The following is a 19,991-nucleotide window of genomic DNA, read 5'->3' on the forward strand; positions in this document are numbered from 1 at the left end:
TTTGTAAAACCAACAGAGAACAACATTATGAGCTGCTACATCCCTGCAGAAGATTTAGGGCTTGCTCATTAATGATGCATCTGATGAAGTGAGCTGTAGCTCACGAAAGCTTATGCTCAAATAAATTGGTTAGTCTCTAAGGTGCCACAAGTCCTCCTTTTCTTTTTACCTCTTAGACGATACTGTTATGACTAGGAGAGAGAACTTTTAAACTGGAGGGAAAATGGTGAACTGCCTAGACCTTGCCTTTTCCTTTGACTGTAGAGTGCCTAGCACACATGTATAATAACCAGATTCGCAGGGACTGGGTGATGCCAGTGACTGGTGCATTATCCCTTCATCCTTACAGAGCAGAATTCCAAGGTACTTATCTATTCCAATGCTTTGGAAGTGCCTGTCTAAATAGCTAAGCACCTTCTGAAAAGCACAACATTCAGATGCACCACTATCCAGGATGAACTTCCTACCTCCCACAAAGACCCCTCCTTCCACCCACTCATATCTCGACAACCTAAGTCATCAAGGACAGTCTGGGAAAACAGCTAGGCCTGGCAATGTGCCCTGGAGCTCAGGAAATCTGGACTCTGTTGGATCAGGGCTGAAATCTAGCTGAAGGTGGAGGATGATTTTGTGTATAGTTGTGTTAGCATTTTAGAGCTGTGTGGATACTGGTTCCTCTCACAACACCACCTTGCAGTTTGTCCCAAGAGGAAGTCTCAGCTTAGCACAAGCTCAGGCCTAGAATAGAAAGGAGAGTGCTGCATGCCTGGATGAGGTGTAGCTGTTGGGAGGAAACTAGCATAACCCCTGCCCACGATATGCCAGGCTTTACAGCTGTCCTTTTCCGTCTTTGGGCCTGCTCCCTCTGAAATCAATGGCAGAGCCCGCATGCCCTTCAGTGGGGGAAAGAGCAGGTCTTTTTCAATCACCAAATTCATACAAAATTTGGTAGGGTTTTTAAAAAAGATTTTACTTTGTATTGAGCCAAGAGCTTCAGATTCATCCCAGTCCCCGTGCCTGAGTTGACATCCCATACAACACAAGGTGACCACGCTGGGATACAAGAACAGGTCAAAGCAATGAGGCCAACACTGAAAGCCTTTTATTGTCTTGTGATACTGTCAATGGGCAGACAAGCTAAATTAGGTAAGAGTGGAAAGATCCCTGGGAAATTGCTCCAGGTTGTATAAGAGTTTTTGCCCCATCCTAGGAAACGAAACATTTATAACAACGTCACATAAAATAACTTTTATTTTTAAACTCTTTGTACAGCAGAATTGATAGATTAAATAACATCTGAGATGGCTAACACCATGCATACAGGTGCGATGGAAAGCCCTTTATGTTGCAGTGCGTCATTCATAAGCATGGATCCAATTGTTTCAATGCAGCCAAAGGAAGAAACAAGAACCACCCCTTATGGCATGTCCAGCTGCTATTGGGCAAGCCTGTGGAAATTATCTTGGTGAGCAGAGAGATGGTTCATTTCAGACATATCAAAGAGAGAACGGGCTGCTCTGGTTTTGGACTCTGAGGCCGATCCGGGTGTCTCTGACCCCAGTTCTGCTTAGATCCTGACTGGGAGGAGGTGAGGAGACTTGAAAATAAATACAAATACTATAACTGCCATCAAAATGGCTACAGATACATCTAAAAGAAAGGGACAGGAGAGAAGTGAACCACCATTTGCCCGCTGCTGCGGAAACCGAAGAGCTGGCCGGAAGCAGGAGAAAGGGACATGACCAGCACAGGCTCTGCTGCAGCTTTGAAGTGCCTGTGGAAACTGCAGACAGGAGGAGAATAGCCCATTCATACCAGAATTGTGGGAGACGCTGAGCTATGGAAAGGAAACAAACTTTGTGCTTTGTATAGGCAGACCTAAACCAAAACCTCAAACCCAAACAACCATAAACATTAGGGGTGTTGGAAATCCAAACCCATATCCAGATTTTACAAATGATCCTTAGTTTTACAATGGGCTGCTCCAATCCCCTAGATCTGGACTCCCTGGCATTTTGGGGCATTTGAAATCCAGACCCAAATTGTTAACTGTGGATCCATCTCTAGTTTTATTTAAAACCGGGTATGTTGAACGCGGAAGAGAGATGAACCGGAATTAGTCAAAGTGGCCAAAAATTACATTCCCCCTTGGACCCTCCTATAAATTCATAAGTTCAGAGTTGCAAATATATCATGCTTCTCTCCCCCATCTGATCAATGCTGTGTAACTCAGCATAAAGAAGCTGAAGGGCGTGCTCAGAAAGGGTCTAATGAGCATGGGTTGCTCTAGGATCGCCCACTCTGACAGGACGTTACAGAGCAGTGCTGTAGGAGGTGACAGTACTCACCTTGAGAGTCACAGAAACCCAGCATTATCAGCTGTGCATGGCTCCATTGGGGGAAACGGAATCCCAAAGCTTCCCTCTCAGGGAAGGCCAATATTTAGGCTGATGACTGAGAAAGTTCCCCTTTAATTCAGTAGATCCCCATATTGGGTTAAACCTAGGCTGAGAACTCTTGTGCCAAATGTCAGTGCAGAATAAATTTCCACATGGTCATTTTGGCTCCTTGGCTGCCGATGGAGCTTTCTTGGCACCAGCAGGAGCTGTTGTCACCACGCGCCTAGCCAGCAAGGATTGCTTTCACATGCTAGACTGAGTGATGGTGATGAAATAGTTCAGCAAGTCCTCCATGGTGAAGTCCATTGTGATCCCTGACCCTGGGTAGCAGCGCTGGATCAGGTGCTCGAACTCTCGGTACTGCTGTATGAACTCCTGTTCCATGGCTCGCCAGACCACCTGCAGGTAAAACACTTGGAGTCAATAACCCCTCTTACTGGGAGCATCCTATCCTGCTCCCCTCAGGGGCTTGCTGCAGTACAACGTAACCATGCACATCCACAGAGGCACATGGTCTTCACCGCCTGCTGCACAAGTGCAACCACCAGCCCAAGAGGAAGGGACATGCACGGGGCTGACCTCGGAGCTTCTTGGCTCACATCCTCAAAGGCACTTAGGAACCCAACTCCCACTGAAATCAATGAACGTTGGGTGCTTAAATACCTTTGAGGAACTGGGCTCTAGGCCCCAGAAGTTGCCTAGTAAGAGTTCCCTCTAAGGGAGCGGAGATAAAGGAATTCCCACTAATTTTCAAACTACTAAGAGAAGCAGGGAGCAGAGACAGGTCACTGGGAAGAGGGAGGAGAGAAATAAGAGAGGGTGGTTTGAGGAGAGAGAGAGAGAGAGGAGATGAAACAATGGGCATGAAGAGGGAGACAATGCAGTGGGAGTGATGGTCAGAGAGATGAAGCTAGGAGGTCCCCTTCCCTCTGCCATTTATTGTTGCCTGGCAAGCTTGGCCCCCAAAACACATGAAGCTACCACTGCATTGCACCCTGTGAGCGATGCCCAGGCCATATTTACCGGCAGGAGGTTTTCCTCGGGGGAGAGATACTTGTAAATCTTCCTGTAGAGAGTATCCAGAGCTCTCTTCACCTCCTTGCCAGGGTACTTTTCTATCACCTTCCGCAGCTCCTGCTTGCTGTATGCCAGCTGGAAACTCACTTCCTCTTCTTTCACTCCTTGAGCCACGCGGGTTTTCACCCCCTCGAAGAAATGCTGGGGAAGCAAAGGAGACAAATCATGCACCAGCTGTTCCACGGTGTGATTCTACTGAGCTCTTTTTTGGCTGACTCCAGAAGCCTTTTGTCCTGCCTCTTGCTGGGTTTTGACTGAGCAGATCTGACCGTTCGTGCAGAGCCAGAGTCTTTATGTTCTGCAGAGGAGGATGCCTTTAGCTCTCCACACTCCATGCTCTGCAAGGAGATTGTTGTAGACATCTGCATCCTGTAGCAGCAACACTGATGCTACCTGATATTTGAAAAGCAACCTGTGGTTCTTTTTGCTCCACATACCTCATCAACTATAAAGGTTCTGGCATCCAAATATAGCTTGTGGTTTTATACAGGCTGCATAAAGCAGAACAGAACACAGGTTTCTCTTCTGCTGATCCAGGATACTGGCTCCACAGTGCTGGCAGTAGGAAAAACTAGATCCTGGAGTTTGTCTCTATCATGGGGTGCATACAAACCCCCCACCCCCCCGTTCCCATAGCAGCCACACATGGGTTAATAGGCAGCTACGGTTACTTTCCCGGCTGTGATTAAGTGGCTGACCAACTATAGCTGAGTTAAAAGGCTTCTCCTAGCAAGACCAGCCTTCCGGGGAGCGATACTCGAGGAATGGAGCTCCCAGGAGAAGGCACTTAGGGAGAGATGTCCCAGGTGCCTGGAGAAGGAGGAGGCCCAGCCTATGGGTGGCTGCATGCTGTCAGAGAGCCTGAGGGGACTCGGCATCAGCCTGAAGAAAGTGGCCCAGGGAAACAACAGCGAGTCTATGGGAGCAGACCCTGCTGCTTAATGCAAGGTCCCTGGACTGGAGGTGGGGGGCCTGAGTTCCCCGACTGACACTCAGAGAAGGGGAGGCAAAAGCCCTGACACAAAGGGGGACAAGGACTATTGAGTCCACGGTGGGGCTGAAGGCTTGGGAAAGGGTTATTAGGCTTCTGCTTCATTGGCCTTGTTCTCCCCCTGGAAGGGGTGGGACTATAAGCAAGCTGGGCAGAGAGCAGAGACATGAAAAGGGGCAAATCACCCCAGGACTGGAGTGACCACTGACAGGGGGCGCTAGAGTAGAAGAGGTTGGTACACCATGCCCGGTCCTGAGGGGTGCACCAACCGCTGAGTGACTCCCCTGCTGTCCCATTGCTCCTACGTCCCCCAGACTTTCAGTGACACTTGGGGCTTGTTCACACAAACACTTACTTGGTGGGAAGCTGGGGTGTAAATCTAACCCACACTTGCCTGCAGCACACCAAGCGGCTATACACGAGGGAGCTGTTAGCGCATGGCAGCAGGGTCCACATGGATGGTTAGTTGCCCAGCACCCCAGCTTGATGTGAACGAAGCATTTGCATGGACAAGCTCTTACACCTTCTAAGTGAAAAGGGGACTTACGTTCCTAACTCAGCTAGTCACTTTTGAAAATTTTTACCCCATGTCAGTCAACTAAGCAGCTCATAACTGAAAAGTCACATGGGGAGCAGCTGTGGGCAGCAAAGCCGCTGCTCAGGATTCCTCTCCCTGAGCAGAGCACTGCTTATGGACACCACAAATGTCATCATTTTCCCTGGCCACCAACAATGAATTCCACTCCGCTCTCATCAATGGAAGATAAAACAATTAGCACGGGCAGTGAGTTGACTGAAGCTGTGGCTGATGTCATAGCTGAGTAGATCTTCCAGGGGCAGGAGGCATTTGACAGCAAAGACCAGAAGCAAATCAAAACCAACAGGCATTTCAATTAAGTCCAGCTGGGCCTAGCTTTTATTAAACGTTATAGGCCAATGAGCAGGTGGGTGAGCATTAATCAGAACAGCAAGGGGTTAGTGGAGTGGTAAGGAACTATGGGAAAGGGCTGAATGTCCGCTTGAGTGGAGCCACGCTTTTAGCTCAGTTAACAAATCAATCACTTGGGAAACCTGAAATTATGTTAGGAGGCTCTGCGCTAGCAGCCATCCAGAAAGAACTGGCATCAGCCAGCCACAGACATGCAGCCAAAAGAGAAAGCAGTGATAGAAATTTGTCCCTTCAGTTCAAAGCCAATTCAGGTGAGCTGCACAAGCAGTTCTGCTCGCTCACGTACAATAGTGAGGCTGTGTAACCCACCGACGCTAGCGAGAGAGGGCAGCGGTGCACAGACATGGTGAGTGTTAGTCTCACCAGAGTAATTCTGGCTTTGATCTCACAAACAGGGGAACCCCTTCCTGTCCTGTCCTCCAACTGTCTCTTGGATGGGGTGTGTGAATCCAATAGAGGGTTTAGTTGCAGAGTGTGTATCCTTGGCATTTTGGGAAGGGCTGTATTAATTTCTAGAGGTCAGAAGCTCTCCTGATCTAGGGCAGAAGTTGAATTATCCCCCATAGGGAAAAAGGATCTCATTCAGCCAATGTTTGAGAAGCACTTTTGACATATAAAGCACAAGATTTGTACTAATGGATACTAGATAGCAATAGTATTGTATGGGGACAAATGAGGTGAGAGCAAAGTAAGGACTTGTCTACACAGCAGCAAAAGCTGCGTTCTCAACTCAGCTAACTCGGATTAAGATCATGGTGAAGACAGGGCAACTTGGGTTCAAGCCTATAGGACAGCCTGGGACTGAACTCAGGCAGCTGACCTGAGTTGCTGTGTCTTTACTGCTATTTTAACCAGGGAGAGCTAGCTCTGGTTAAAATGCTTTTTTTTCTTTTTGCAGTGTCAAAAGGGTGCTTCAGATTAGCCTTGGGACTTCCTGGGTCATGCCTGCTGGAGGTAGAATGGTTCAGTGGTTAGGGCACTAGCCTAGCACATGGGAGCCCTGGGTTCCAGTTGCTGCTCTACCACCGGGGGCAAGTCACTTAGCCTTTCTGCATCTTGGTTCCCCATCTGTAAAAAGGACTTAACAGGCACGGTGTGAGGATAAATCCATTAAAAACCGTGAAGTGCTCAGATAGGATAGTAAGGAGTGACCTATACATACTATAGACAGAGGAGGTTGTGGCTTATAATGTACTTACGTTGAGTTTCTCCAGTGGCTGTCCCAGGTACTTAATGACATATCTCTCCAGGTGTTCATGGTACCTTTGCTTGGCTTCCTTTCTCTTGCTTTCCAAGCAGTGGATCTTCTTTTGGTACAGAAAGCAGTGGATGTGGTGGAAGTTTTCCATCATGACCATGTCCGTATTGACCTTCAGGTTTGCTGAGGCCAGACTATTGACTAAAAAGAAAGGGAGAAAGCACATAGGCCTAGAGGGATCTTTTGATAATCAAGATGGGGAGGAAGGAAGGGGAGACACAAGGTGAAAAGACAGGGTGAGTTAAGCCCACCATGCACAAACCCAGAAGGGTTTTCCAGAGAGTCTAGGCAAGTCCTATCAGTCCAATCCACAGACTGCTTCAATCTTCCTAGCCCTAGAGTCTTGCCTATAGCTCATGCTTTGGAGCTAATGGCTCTTAGCCTGTCCCATCTGAATGGCTCACTGGTTCCAATACCGGAGGGAGAATAACATCGTAATGTAAATAATGATTTCATGTAATGTATTTTTATTTCCTATCTCAGTAGCTTTATAATAAACGCAGATGGTGCCCTGACGGACCTGGTACTGATTGCATTAGTGAGGCGGATCATCCAGGATAATATGCAAAGAAGGCTACGCCCTCTGCAACAGGGAAAGGTGCTAACGTAGCTTTCCAGCTTTCAAAGTCTGGGCATCTCTGAGTGATCTACAACTCAACCTTCTGTGTGTGTGTGTGTGTGTGTGTGGAGGGGGGGGGGCTCAGGATGCTTCCACAGCATCCTGAGCCCCTGCCAGGCTCAGAAGCAAGAGACCAGCTTTGAGACCCACATTAGGATCTCTTGCATGGCAATGCAGAGTGCAACCTGCAAACTACCAATCTCCCCCTCTTTCTCTTGGCAATGTACAGCAGTGCTTTTTGGGGGGAGACCTTCTTTCTGACAACTTATTCCAGTGACTCTGCACCTCCTGAGACTGTTAATATTGCTCCTGTGATCTCTCTGCTTCGGTGTATCTACAGCCAGGAAATGCATTCTCAGCCCTCAGCTGTACTGGGTTTGCACTTGGTGCAGCTCAGGAAGGAAGGAAGAGTGACTCTAGGCCACCCCTCTGGGACCCCAAACAAGCTCTTGTGTGTGGGTGTGTTTTTCTGTGCATAGTGCGTACACATGGGTGGCTGCATATATGTGTGTGGGTGTGTGTGACGGATTTCAGTGTTCCAACATGGATCAAGATCCACATTTCATGCTGGCCTCTCTGTGCCACTAACAGAACCAGAATCCCAATCCAAACACCCTGGGCTTTAAAAGAGGGGGTTTGAAATACTGCTCCAGATCTGAATGTTGTGATTCAGGTCTGAGCGTACTCCATTGCTGGCTCTCTACTCACTGCTGCTGAAGACACTGCCCACCAGTTTGGTGTGAGCTTTGTCCAGCTCGCCTCTCCGCTGAGCCCATCTGAACACATCCTCCGAGAAATTCACGAACTCCTCAAAGCGGCTGACGAAAGGCAGGATCCCGCCTTTAGCCCTGCTAGGCACCTTCGCTTCCTCGATTTCTTTGCACAGGACACACTGGGAGCAATAGAATAAAACACAACACTCTCAGACTTGGCCAGTCCCTGGCTCTGGGGTGGGCATGCCAAAGAGCCTGTCAGCAAGCAAACCCCACTAGAGCCTGCATGCCAGCATCACAGCTAGCTGAACCCTGTACTCGTAACCCACAGGAATGAATCAAGAATGATAAAATGGTCAATTTCAGTACTCTCATTCATATGCTTGCAGATTTTAAGGCCAGAAGGGACCATTGGGATTGTCTAGTCTGACCTCCTGCATGGCATACGCCAACAAACTTCACTAGTATTGTCTTCCTCCAGCCCAGAATGACAGCCCTCGAATCCGCTTGCCCCAGAACTGGTACCACATGGGCATTGGCAGGGCAAGCTTCCCCTCCAATGCCCCAGCACTGTGCCATTGAAGGACCACTTCTAAAGGAGAGTGGAGTTCGGTCTCCAGGGATGATTCAATCTTTGATCTCTGGGATAATGCTAAAATAATATTTATAATGCTTATCTATCACTCAGCCTGAGCTGAGACAGCCATGAAGGGCAGGCATGAGTTCCAGCTGTGGTGGTTCTGTGACATGAGCGCCTGTCGACTAGCAGCTAGTGTGAAAGCTCCACGCAGATGGCCGAACAATGACCAGTTGGTAATAACCTGCAGCTCACTTTCAGCCATGGCTAAAAGCATCGAGACAGGAAAGTTCCTAGTGATGCATTTTCAGCCACTGCTTTTAGGAATGTGCTGTTTGAAATCCCTTGGCCTCCCAGCCCTGTGTGAAAGTACGGCCTACGCAGTGTGCCCATACAAGTGGGGGCATCGTTGTGTACGCACTAGCAATGAATGATGCAGGGAAATTTTAATTCTCACAAGAACTGAGGGCCACATTCACACAGGCATTGGCTTCACTGGGGGGGGTAGGGAGGCTGACTTCAATGGATCCATGCTCGTTTACTCCAGCTAAGCATCAGGCCCAGAAGCTCTAATTATTCGCACAAAGGGTAAATGCTGACTTGGGGCTCCAGCGCTCCGAGGCGCATCTCTGCTTACGGATGGAGACTCACAATGCACTTGTTGAAGTTGTTCTTGGCCAGGAGCAGGACGTTGCTGAGGACCATGTTGAGGAAGGAGGAGGAGGAGGCTGTGGAAGAGCCCTGCATCTCAAACATGTAGTCATTCAGGGTAACCAGGACCTGCAGGCAGCTAAACTGTTGGACTTTATTGCAGGTATCTATAAATCCTCTCAGCTCTGGCTCCAGGGACCTGAAGATCTCAGACAGCAGCTGGGTGGGCTGCTCTTCTAGTCTAGAATAAGTGTCACAAACAGATAGGGGGTTGGGACAGAGCTGCTCAGGAAGTGGGCCAGCCAGAGAGGTATGGACAGGGTGACAGAAAGACACAGAAAGGTGAAGCTCAAACACAGCCTTTTCGGCCTCACAAACCGGGAGCTAAGAGTGCAGACACCAGATAAACACAAAGGCCCAGATCTCACAGGTACTGAGGTGTTTAACTCCCCTTCATTCCTACGGGAGTTAGGAGCCTAAATACCTTTTAAGGATTTGGGCCAAAGACCATTGGCAAGTCATGTACTACAGTTCTACACCATGGTATTAGTGATTTGTGTAAAGTGATAGCCCTACTGTGACCAGTGACATAACAATAACACTGCGATGGTCAAGGTTTGGATGCCCAGTTCCCAGTGAAATGAATAGCTCTAGGCACACTTTTGACCCCCAGTACAGTGTCCTATCCTGTCCCAAGATACAATACTATCCGAATTCTTGCAGTTACTTTGATAATATATTTGCTCCTATTTCTGTGCTTTGTTTCCCCGTGTGAGCAGACTAGAAGCAGTGATAAAGAACCCTTTCACAAAATCACTCTGCTGAGTAAACACTGGGTACTAACCAGCACTGTCCTGAGTCCTGTGACACTAGCAGGCTAAGCACCCATGTAACATTACAGGCAATTTGACCCAAATTTTGTCCTATTCCACTCTCATTTACACGGATGTAAGCCATGGGCGTGACTCCTGATTTTCACCAGTGTCAATGTGATTTGAATACAAGCCAACATTTTTTTGTCCCATTGACTTCATTCATTCATTGTCCAACTGACTTCATGTACTGGATTGACTGAGGGCCAAATCTTACCCAGCTCTCTTCTTGTGATATTAGTTAGCAACAGTCCCCTATTTATCTGTCCTAGGTAGTTATAAGTTCACTGATACCATAGCATCTGAGCACTTCACAATCTTTAATGTAGCTATCCTGAATACACCCTGTGCAGTAGGGCAGTGCCATTATCCCAACTTTATAACCAGGAACTGAGGCCCAAAGAGGCTGAGTGACTTGCCCAAGGTCACACAGCAAGTCTGTGGCAGAACATTGCCTTGCCCATGTCTCCTGAGTCCCAAGCCAGTGCCCTGCCATTAGAGCATCTTTCCTCTGTTGGTGGGCACTGGACAGTACATGCCTTTGAATGACACAGTAGGTATGTCCATACTGTAAGGTTAGCCAGGTCTGTGGGACCCTGGCTTATGGACTTGGTGTTTCCAAGTCTGCGCTTAAGAGTCCACACTGCATAGTAACCCTATAATTGCTGGACCAGGGTCTGTCAGCTGTGCTGATGTGTCCATACTGCACTAGGCAGATCTTCTGACTCTGGTTAGAAAATGCAGTTTTGTCAAAACATGGGATTGTGTTGATGGGAGAAAGTTGATTTCCTTTGTTTTGATAACGTAAAAGAGTTTGTTTCTACTTTAGTGTTTTGATTCATTTTGTTTTGACTCTTATATGAGATGAACTATTGATATTTACTGATATACAGCACACATCTGGTTATCTGAACGCCCTGGAGGACAGCCAGAACTTTTGGATAACTGAAAGTGCTGTTGAGCTGCAGCATCACTGATGTGGAAATATGTAGACCAAAGGGTGTAAAGCTGATGTTGGCTTAATACTGTACTTGGTTTTTTTACTCTATAATAAATTACAAACTTTACTGAGTTTATTAAAACACCAAAATTGTATTAAAACCATTGTGGTCATAATTTAATTCTGATTTAGTCATAACTGTCCTGCCAAGCTGCTGCTGTTGCTGAAACAGGATTAGATCTCAGGTCTGGTCTACACTGGGGGGGAATGGGGGGAAATCGATCTAAGATATGCAACTTCAGCTATGAGAATAGCGTAGCTGAGGTCGACGTATCTTAGATCGACTTAGAATCACTTACTTTGCATCCTCGCGGCGCGAGATCGACGGCCGCCGCTCCCCCGTCGACTCCGCTTCTGCCTCGTGCCGTGGAGGAGTTCCGGAGTCAATGGCAGAGCGATTGGGGATTGATTTATTGCGTCTACACTAGGCGCGATACATTGAACTCCGATAGATGGATCGCTACCTGCCAATCTGGCGGGTAGTGTAGACGTGGCCTCAGTAACTGCAGGTAGCTGCTATACAAAGTTGTTGATCAGCACTAACAGGTGCTAAGAGGCTAATTGAGAAGTTATGAGTGTATGATTAATTATGGTGCTACCTGGGGGACACACTGTGGATTCAGATAATTAGGATTTTTGGATAAAGGGCATTTGGATAAGTGGGAGTGTACTGTATTATATTTAATGTTATGTGTATTTGTATGTAATAGAGAGACAAGGTGATATCTTTTATGGGTCTAACTTCTGTTGGTGAAAGAGACAAGCTTTTGATCTACACCGAGCTCTTCTTTTATTACAATGTTTTGACATAATGGGAATGAAACATTTGATCATTCCAAATACAATTATTTTTGGAATTTGTGTGGTAAATTTCAACTTTCGTTCCGATTCAGAATGAAAGCAAATTTCAAAGTGTCAATTTCCCATGGAAGAGAAATTCCATTTTCTAACCAGCTCTGCTCCCAGGTCACTGCCACAGAGGGGACAAAAATGATAGATCTACTTTACATGTCCAAATACTCCATTAAGATGCAGGCTGTCTGTCTGTTATTTGTATTACAGTAGTGCTTAGGAGCTCTAATCTCAAAGACTTATAAGCTTTAAGGACAGAAAGGACTACCGTGACCATCTCCAGTCTGACCTCCTGCATATTACAGGCCACAGAACCTCATTGACCAATTGCTGTAATAGTCACATAACCTCTGGCTGAGGTACTGAAGTCCTCAAATCTTGATTTAAAGACTTCAAGTTACAGAGAATCCACCATTTACTCTAGTTCACACCTGCAAGTGACCCATGCCCCATGCCGCAGAGCAAGGTGAAAAACCCTAGGGTCTCTGCCACTCTGACCTGGGGGAAAATTCCTTCCTGACCCCAAATATGGTGATTGGTTAGACCCTGAGCATGCGGGCAAGACCCACCAGCCAGACACCTGGGAATGAATTCTCAGAACCCTCCCCATCTAGTGTCCCATAAGCAGCCATTGGCAATATATGCTAATAGCAGTCGTGGATGGGCCATATGCTATTGTAGGCAATCTCATCATACCATGCCCTCCATAAATGTATCAATGACTAGGAGACCATTGTGCTAGGTGCTGCAAAAATGCGTGCTGTTGGGGTGTGTCTCCTGAAATGCCTGATGAAGGGTGGAGAGGTATGAAATCACCACAGTCATGAGACAAAACCCTCTTGTCATGTTCAGCCAATTCCTCAGACACAAACGACAGATCACACTTATCCACGTACTTGGTCTTAGTCTTGGGCCAATGAGACTTCTCAGGAAATGCTGCATCCTTTCCTCCCTTGCTTGCAGCAGGTAGCTGAAAAAGAATGGTGGGGGGAGGGAGAGTACCATTCCTCGAGAGACTTCCATTCTCCCACTTGGAGGGTAGAAGATAAATTTTGTGTGTCAACTCAGCAGAAGCAGTAGTGCCTCACACTACAACTCCATATACAAGCTTAGGGACACAGTCATAGAGATGCTAAGTTAGATAAGAAATTACTCAAGCATCAGGTTAATTTCAGCTCCTTGCTCCCAAAGAGTCAACTCTCTCATGGTAGGATCAATGGCTCACTTAGCTGACTTACTCCTGGCTCCTCTTGGTCTGCAGCATCCTGGCTCAGCACAAAGAATTTCTCAATAAACCTCTGCTCCGCAATGCACAGGGGTTGCAGCTCCCTCAACACCTGCTCCAGCATCTGCTTAGAAACAATCAGACACATTACACACACCATTAAATACTGTCTCCCACCTAGCATGCCTCACTCTTTCCTCCTGTCCTCAGAGCTTCAAGGTCACTACTCCCAGGCAACAGCAGGAGCATTTAGAGTATTGCTGTGGTAATTGCCACACTGTTTTGGCATTCCCAGATCTACTGTACATGAAGCCTTTTAATCTGGAGCAAGTTTTACTGCGGCTGGATCTGTACACATGGCCACTGTGGTACCCTGTTTGATCTCAGCAGCATGGAATAAATAAAACACTGTGGCCTGCTTCAGGCCAAGGAGGGTGTTCAGGAAAAACCACAGGCAAAGGTTTGGAGGCCCAAAGTGCAGCAAGTTCTCCATGCGTCTGTGTGCCTGAGGGCCTGCCCCCATTTTACATCTCCAGTCTGGAATTGTGCTTCTCCCGGAGAGCTGGGTGAATAATGGATTTTTTCAGTTTGCTGGTAACTCTGAAAAGTTATAAAAGATTGTTTTAGGTTGAACTGAAAAGAGGTTTTTTTCTGAATTTTTGGTAAATTGGAAAAAAAATGGGGTTGAATTAAATGTTTTCAGTTTTAAACATTTTTAATTACAAAATATAAAATTAAAGGAAACTTGGAAATGAAAAGTCCTTTTGAGCCAAAAAATTGAAATGTTTCATTCTGAAAATGTCAAAATGAAACATTCTGACTTTTTTTGGGGGGGGGGTGGAGGGGGAGATTTTTTAGGTTTTCTTTCTGACAAACAATTGGGTGAAACTTGCATGAAATTGGCAAAATGTTTTGGTGCCATCAGATCTGTGCTTTTTGGCTGAAAATTTTTGCCCAGCTCTATTCTCAAGTGACTCTATGTTAGGTGACCTGATCAGGTCAGTAGAGCTCTATTCATGGCCCTGTCCCTCTTTAAGATGCCACACCCACTGCATGTTCTGATAGTAACTAGGAGGTGCTCTTGATTAATCCTCCTCTGTGCTGCCCCCAGACATGTATGCCATCATGCAGGAGCTCAGCTCAGAGCCCCGACTCTATCCTTCCACACACCTATGTTGGGAAATCCCGCCTGAAATCTACAGGTGGGTGTCACAATCAGAGAGCTCTCTCACAAATACTGAGGTAGGGTCGGAGAAGAAGCAGGTTGCCTCATTCTCTTTGTTCAGTAAAAAAAAAACCACCCTAAACAACCAAAAAAACCCTAAATTTGATTGTGTTCCCTCGAAGTAGACTCCATGTAGTGCCTAGGAGACAAGTGCTTGAAGTATGTGCTTAGGCAATCTGCACCTGTTACAGGTAGAGAACAACTCTGCTCCATTAATTCATGGACAGAAGGGAGGAGAGGAACCAGTATTGGATTTCTGCATATTCCATAGCCACCTTTCTAAAACACAAGTCCCATTGTCTTCTATTAACTCTTAGTTCCTTACTTCAACAACATTTCCTCTGTTCAGTTCATCCTCTTCCCCTTCTCTGTTGTCAGCGAGACAGAACTGAGGGTGCTGTCTACTCCCACAGGGCACCTGCTTGTCTAGAACTTCTTGAAAACCTGGAACAGACATAACTTCTTTTGTATTTACTTGTATCTCTTTGCTTCTCTCCATCTCCAAGCTGTGACACAGTAGCCATGGATGATCAACATGTCAACCATAGAGATGACCACCTATAGCTATTCATCCACTCACTCAGCCAACCAGGCACACATGATGGGAGGGTCTGGGTATTAGTTGAATTGAATCAGAGTACTATACGCAGTGGGACAGCCATATTAAAAAAGTCAAGGGGGATCAGGAGCGAGAATGCATAAGTCTTACTGCAACTTTGAAAGGGATGTAAACAAGGGAGTAAAAAGTTGAAGAAGGGATCTCCCACCTATTCTGCACAAGGCTTTCACCTATGGTCATAAGCTTAACTCTCAGCTCTCATAGACCTAATCTGTTCTCTGACGTTACGGTTAGGTGATTTAGCCCTTCCCTGTTAAACCTGCTGCTTCCATATGGCCCAGTTGGCTTTACGGAAGCCATCCCTTACTGTCTGATTGACACAAGACACAGATTCCGGTGGACGTCCTATTGTGGTCTCATTTCTCTATCTCTCTCCTGTTATCACCCTTCTCTTCTATTGCTCTCCTTCCAGTGCCACTTATCCCCTTTTAGAGTACCAGCCGTGTTAGTCTGTATTCGCAAAAAGAAAAGGAGTACTTGTGGCACCTTAGAGACTAACCAATTTATTTGAGCATGAGCTTTCGTGAGCTACAGCTCGCTTCATCGGATGCATACCGTGGAAACTGCAGCAGACTTTATATACACACAGAGATATAAAGTCTGCTGCAGTTTCCACGGTATGCATCCGATGAAGTGAGCTGTAGCTCACGAAAGCTCATGCTCAAATAAATTGGTTAGTCTCTAAGGTGCCACAAGTACTCCTTTTCTTTTTACTTATCCCCTTGCTACTCAGCAGTAATACGGATGTAAGAAAATCTGGGAATGAGAAATCCTGGATGCTATGGATCCTCCAGTTGGTATAAATCAGTAAAACCAGTTGAAAATTTTCCATCAGAACTTTTTTTGATGGAGAATAGGGTTTTAGATCCAACAACAATTTTCATGGAAAGTTACTGCTTTCCTCAATTTTTTCTGATCGACGTAAAACCAAAAATTTTCATCTGAAAACTGAACATCTTTTCAGGTTTTGGCCCTAAATTTACATTGTTTTGGCCATTTTGGGACAAAAAGTTGAAATTTTCTGCTGAAAATTTCAACAAAAAACCCAAACAAAAACCGGTTTGCTTTTACTGAAACTTTCTGCGTGAATAAACATGAACACTTTCCAGCCAGCCCTAAAAAATCAACCCAACTCCACTGACGTCAATAGTGCTATGCTGATTTATACCAGCTGAGGAGCTAGCTTTAAAAATCTGGGACACCTAGAGTAACCATCTCAGACAGACAACATCTCAGAGTCCTACTCTTTCTGCATACAGGATGGACCGTGTTAGCTTTTGGCCACCTTTCTTTGGAAAAGATTTAGCTGAGGTTCTAAACGTTCAGAGAAGGACAACAAAGGTGATTAGAGATCTGGGCAAGTCTTGCTTATCTAGCTCTCTGTCTCAAGAAATAACAAAAAAACCCTAAACCCTATTATTTCAGTTTTGCAAAAATCACCAGAAGAATTTTCTAACACAACACAAAAGCTTCTCAACTAATCTCTGCATAAAGAGGATGATAAAGGAATGACATTTTACTTCATTAAAAAAAAAAAAAAAGCAAGACAGGAAATTCAAGCCTGGAAAAAAGAATGGATAGAAGACTGAACTATTCAGTGATAGCTAAGTGAAAACTGTGCAGTTCCTTCTTTTAACCTTATTCCATAACATGAGAACAAGGGGATGCTTGAAATCAAAGGGCAGTACATTTAGAATTCTTTATGTAGCATGCAGTCAGCCCAAAGAATTCACTGCCCCAAGAGCCAGCTGAGACAAATAGATGGTGAGACATAGGGTGTGACTGGGAGATTGCTTTATCACCGCATCACTTATGGATGTGGAGTGGTAGGTGTGGGTTGCAGATTGATGCTGGGGTTCAGTCTTCTATCCATTCTTTTTTCCAGGCTTGAATTTCCGGTCTTGAAAAATTCTTGTTGCAATCCAAGGGAAATCAACACCCTCCTACTGAGGGCAGGGAAGAGCAAGGAAAATAAAGGAATAGGGAAAGTATAACCTAGCACTTCAGGCTCTCAATCATTTCACTGGGCAACTGCAGCCCTGCATTGCTGCCCCTGTATGGTGCTGTATTACATAGTGCAAGCATCCAGGCTTGCTCAAAAATGGGGACTCCCAGCTGTAAGCAGGAACTGCTGGCTTCTCCTGTGAATCCACAACACTGGGAGGGATTCTCTCTTTTGGGGGAATACAGTACTTTCAATAAGAGATTACCCAGATCCACATCTCTGTAGTGCAGTGCACAGGAAACTCGGGGACACCACTCTGCAGAGCGCAATCCGCTGTTACTGAAGGAATCTCAAAGGAGATCTGACAAAATATGGATGCCTTTGTGGGTTAATCCCTGTTTGGGGGGGGGGCGGAGGAGGGGGAAAGTTCTGTCACACCTCCCTGGCCACCTTCTCTTCCTCAATGTCAGATCAGGCCACATGAAGCCACTGATCTATTAGCATTGCACAAACGGCGAGCTACACTGGGAATGAGCAGTGCTGTACAGACTACAGCAACTCTGTGTTGCAAAGGATTTCAGTATTTTGAAATCTGGTTTTGATCCCATTTGGGATGAAAACCAAACATTTCAAAATTCTGCTTGAAAGGGAACAAGGCCCTGGCTTTGGGGCAGTCCTCCTGGAGGCTGCCCCAGAGCCTCAGACCTTGGATACCCTGGGATCCAATGCTACCGAGAAGCCACAAGTCTTGGAGTCAGGATTCCCAAGGCTTCCAGGCTTCCGGCTCCTCATTAACTCATGAGATGGGCTGCCAAGGAGCCAGACAGGCAAGCTGGCAGGAAGCCAGGCAGGTTTCCAATGGAATGCTAACTGGGTTTCGTCAGAACTTTGTCAAAATCGAACGCTCTCCGCAAAACAGATCAATTTCACCGTATTCCAGAAAAAAAAAAAAAGTTCCATCAGTATTCTTCTGACTAGCTCTAAGTGATGAGGTTGGTTGACTTCTCCTATGGTATCCATTATTGTCAGCCACTATTTGAGGCAGTATGTTCCTGATTTTCTGAGCCAAGCACAGGTTAGTAATATAGATGCAGACATTGGGAGTAGTTTCTGAGCTCTGTAAGCAATTATACGGGAGCATGAGCTTGCATGAGACACGGCCCCCCTAATTTTTTTTCTCCCTTTTTGCTCCTGTAGCGTTTCCAAGATATCCTGGGTAAATCTGTGTAGAGAGCAACAGAGGGTGGAGTATGAGATGCACCCTCTTCAGAAGCAGATGGATACAACAGGCAAAGAATTGGAAGCCAAGTTAGCCTTTTTTTTCTAAAAATTCACACCATCATTAACATGAGCTGAGTTCCAGCAATGCCAAGAGCCCTGCAGTAGATACATTGCCAGTTCTCACTGCCATTTTAAGCATTGCACCAGCAAGAGCAGATTTTTTAAAAAATGTCCCCTAGTGTAGACAGGACTTTAGCAATATATGCCTGGAGAAAGGAGAGACTGAACCACACTGATGTGTACTGCAATTATTCCAACAACAACTGGAGCATTCTAATGTGCACCCCACTCAGCAGCCACTTTCAGCCTATAGACTTGCCCATGTTCACAATGAAGGTCTCTGGTGGAGCTGGAACAGAGCACAGATTCCCAGGCCAGTGCCTTAGCAATGAGGTCATCTTGCCTCAAGATGAACTACACACCTGCGAATGATTCCCTGCGGCCTCATGACAGGTACAAAGCCCTCAAAGGCTCCTGCTGTAACCACAATTGGTTTCCCAGAGTCTCTGTTTCCTGTTATTATTTTAATTACTAGCTTTTTATTACATGTATACAGCCATTGAAAAAAAGATCGGCGAACCGCTAAAAGGAAGTCACCGATATAAATTACAAAACCAGGATTATACAGCACTGCTGTTACTCATAACCGATACCATCCTTTATTATTTTTAATGAGTCTCTTTTCACAAAGGACTTCTTAAATAATAAAGCTAACTCTTCACCGAACAGGTCTCTCCATTTTTAATAGCTGCAGTGCTGCTGGCAAAGACAAGCTTTGCTTTCTATTATTACCCCACAGCATTAAAAGCACTTGCTTGGAAATGGCGGTCTCTTTGCCTTCTGGACTGGTTTTGCTAATCCTTTTATTTAAATAAGTGTGTTTGCCTTTCTTCAGGAAACTGAATCTGACCACAGCATCTGGTAAACCTCGGCTCGTGCTGTTTGCTGTCCCCATTGCTAATTCTCATGGCTCTCTACCAGAATGTTCATCGCTTCTTTGCAGGATTTCTTCTTTGGATGAGAAAATGGGCCAAGTTTCCTCAGGAAATGCTGTGGCTGTGTATTGGAGTCACTAAGAGGCAAGTTCTCTCTCCCTTTTAACTACATACTTTAGACAATGTGACTCAGGTGAGCCAAAGCAGAATCCCAGCTCTCCTGGACTGGCTGGTTGCAGAATCGCAGCTGATAAATCTAGCTCCTTCTTGGTGATGCACAGAACAGCTTTAGAAAGTTTGCACTGGATTATGCGAGCTGCAGCAAGGTAAATTGGATCTGACCAGAATATTACCTCTCCACCTTACAGGTGACATTGGTGGAACACTCTTGCATAAACAAAATGGAGAGAGCTGTGCGGCCTGGCTTCTTGACAAAGGGGTGGTTACTGGGTCCCTGAGGTAAGGGGCACATAGCTAAAAGTGCACCAGGATTTGGGCTTCTATTCCCAGATCTGCCACAGGCAAATCACAACTGGAGCCAGATTTTTCAAAAGACCTAAAACCCAAAGGGTAAATTAGCGAAATGCTTTCAGCTGGGCTTGTATTGGATGGACTGAAAAAACATTAAGAAACTATGATCCATCTATTTGAACATACATTGCATTAAGGTGACTGCCAATCAACTTTGATTACACCTGGCCAGAGGTATTAGCTTGTCCTTTGTTTTTAACAGGTTTACCCCCTCTTGGTGCCCAAGCGCCCTGTTTACTATGTAATATGTAAATTGAGGTAAACACACATTT

At 46.0% G+C, this 19,991-nt stretch overlaps 1 protein-coding gene across 1 annotated transcript in view; it reads right to left on the minus strand.

Annotated features, from left to right (window-relative positions):
* Nucleotides 1–2,642: 2,642 nt before the first annotated feature.
* LOC311525744 (exocyst complex component 1-like) overlaps nt 2,643–19,991 on the minus strand; it is a gene marked incomplete at its 3' end in the record, with an annotated part of 54,798 nt that continues 37,449 nt past the window's right edge. The window contains exons 10-17 of the mRNA XM_084638084.1: nt 14,734–14,852; nt 13,197–13,310; nt 12,855–12,928; nt 9,235–9,475; nt 8,002–8,185; nt 6,616–6,815; nt 3,423–3,617; nt 2,643–2,798 (exon numbers count right to left, since the gene is read on the minus strand). Of these exons, the coding sequence (XP_084494210.1) occupies nt 2,643–2,798; nt 3,423–3,617; nt 6,616–6,815; nt 8,002–8,185; nt 9,235–9,475; nt 12,855–12,928; nt 13,197–13,310; nt 14,734–14,852 (1,283 nt within the window). The remainder of the gene's footprint in view (nt 2,799–3,422; nt 3,618–6,615; nt 6,816–8,001; nt 8,186–9,234; nt 9,476–12,854; nt 12,929–13,196; nt 13,311–14,733; nt 14,853–19,991) is intronic.

Source organism: Lepidochelys olivacea, assembly GCF_965140295.1.
Source record: "Lepidochelys olivacea isolate rLepOli2 genome assembly, chromosome: 9".
Lineage (NCBI taxonomy): Eukaryota > Metazoa > Chordata > Testudines > Cheloniidae > Lepidochelys > Lepidochelys olivacea.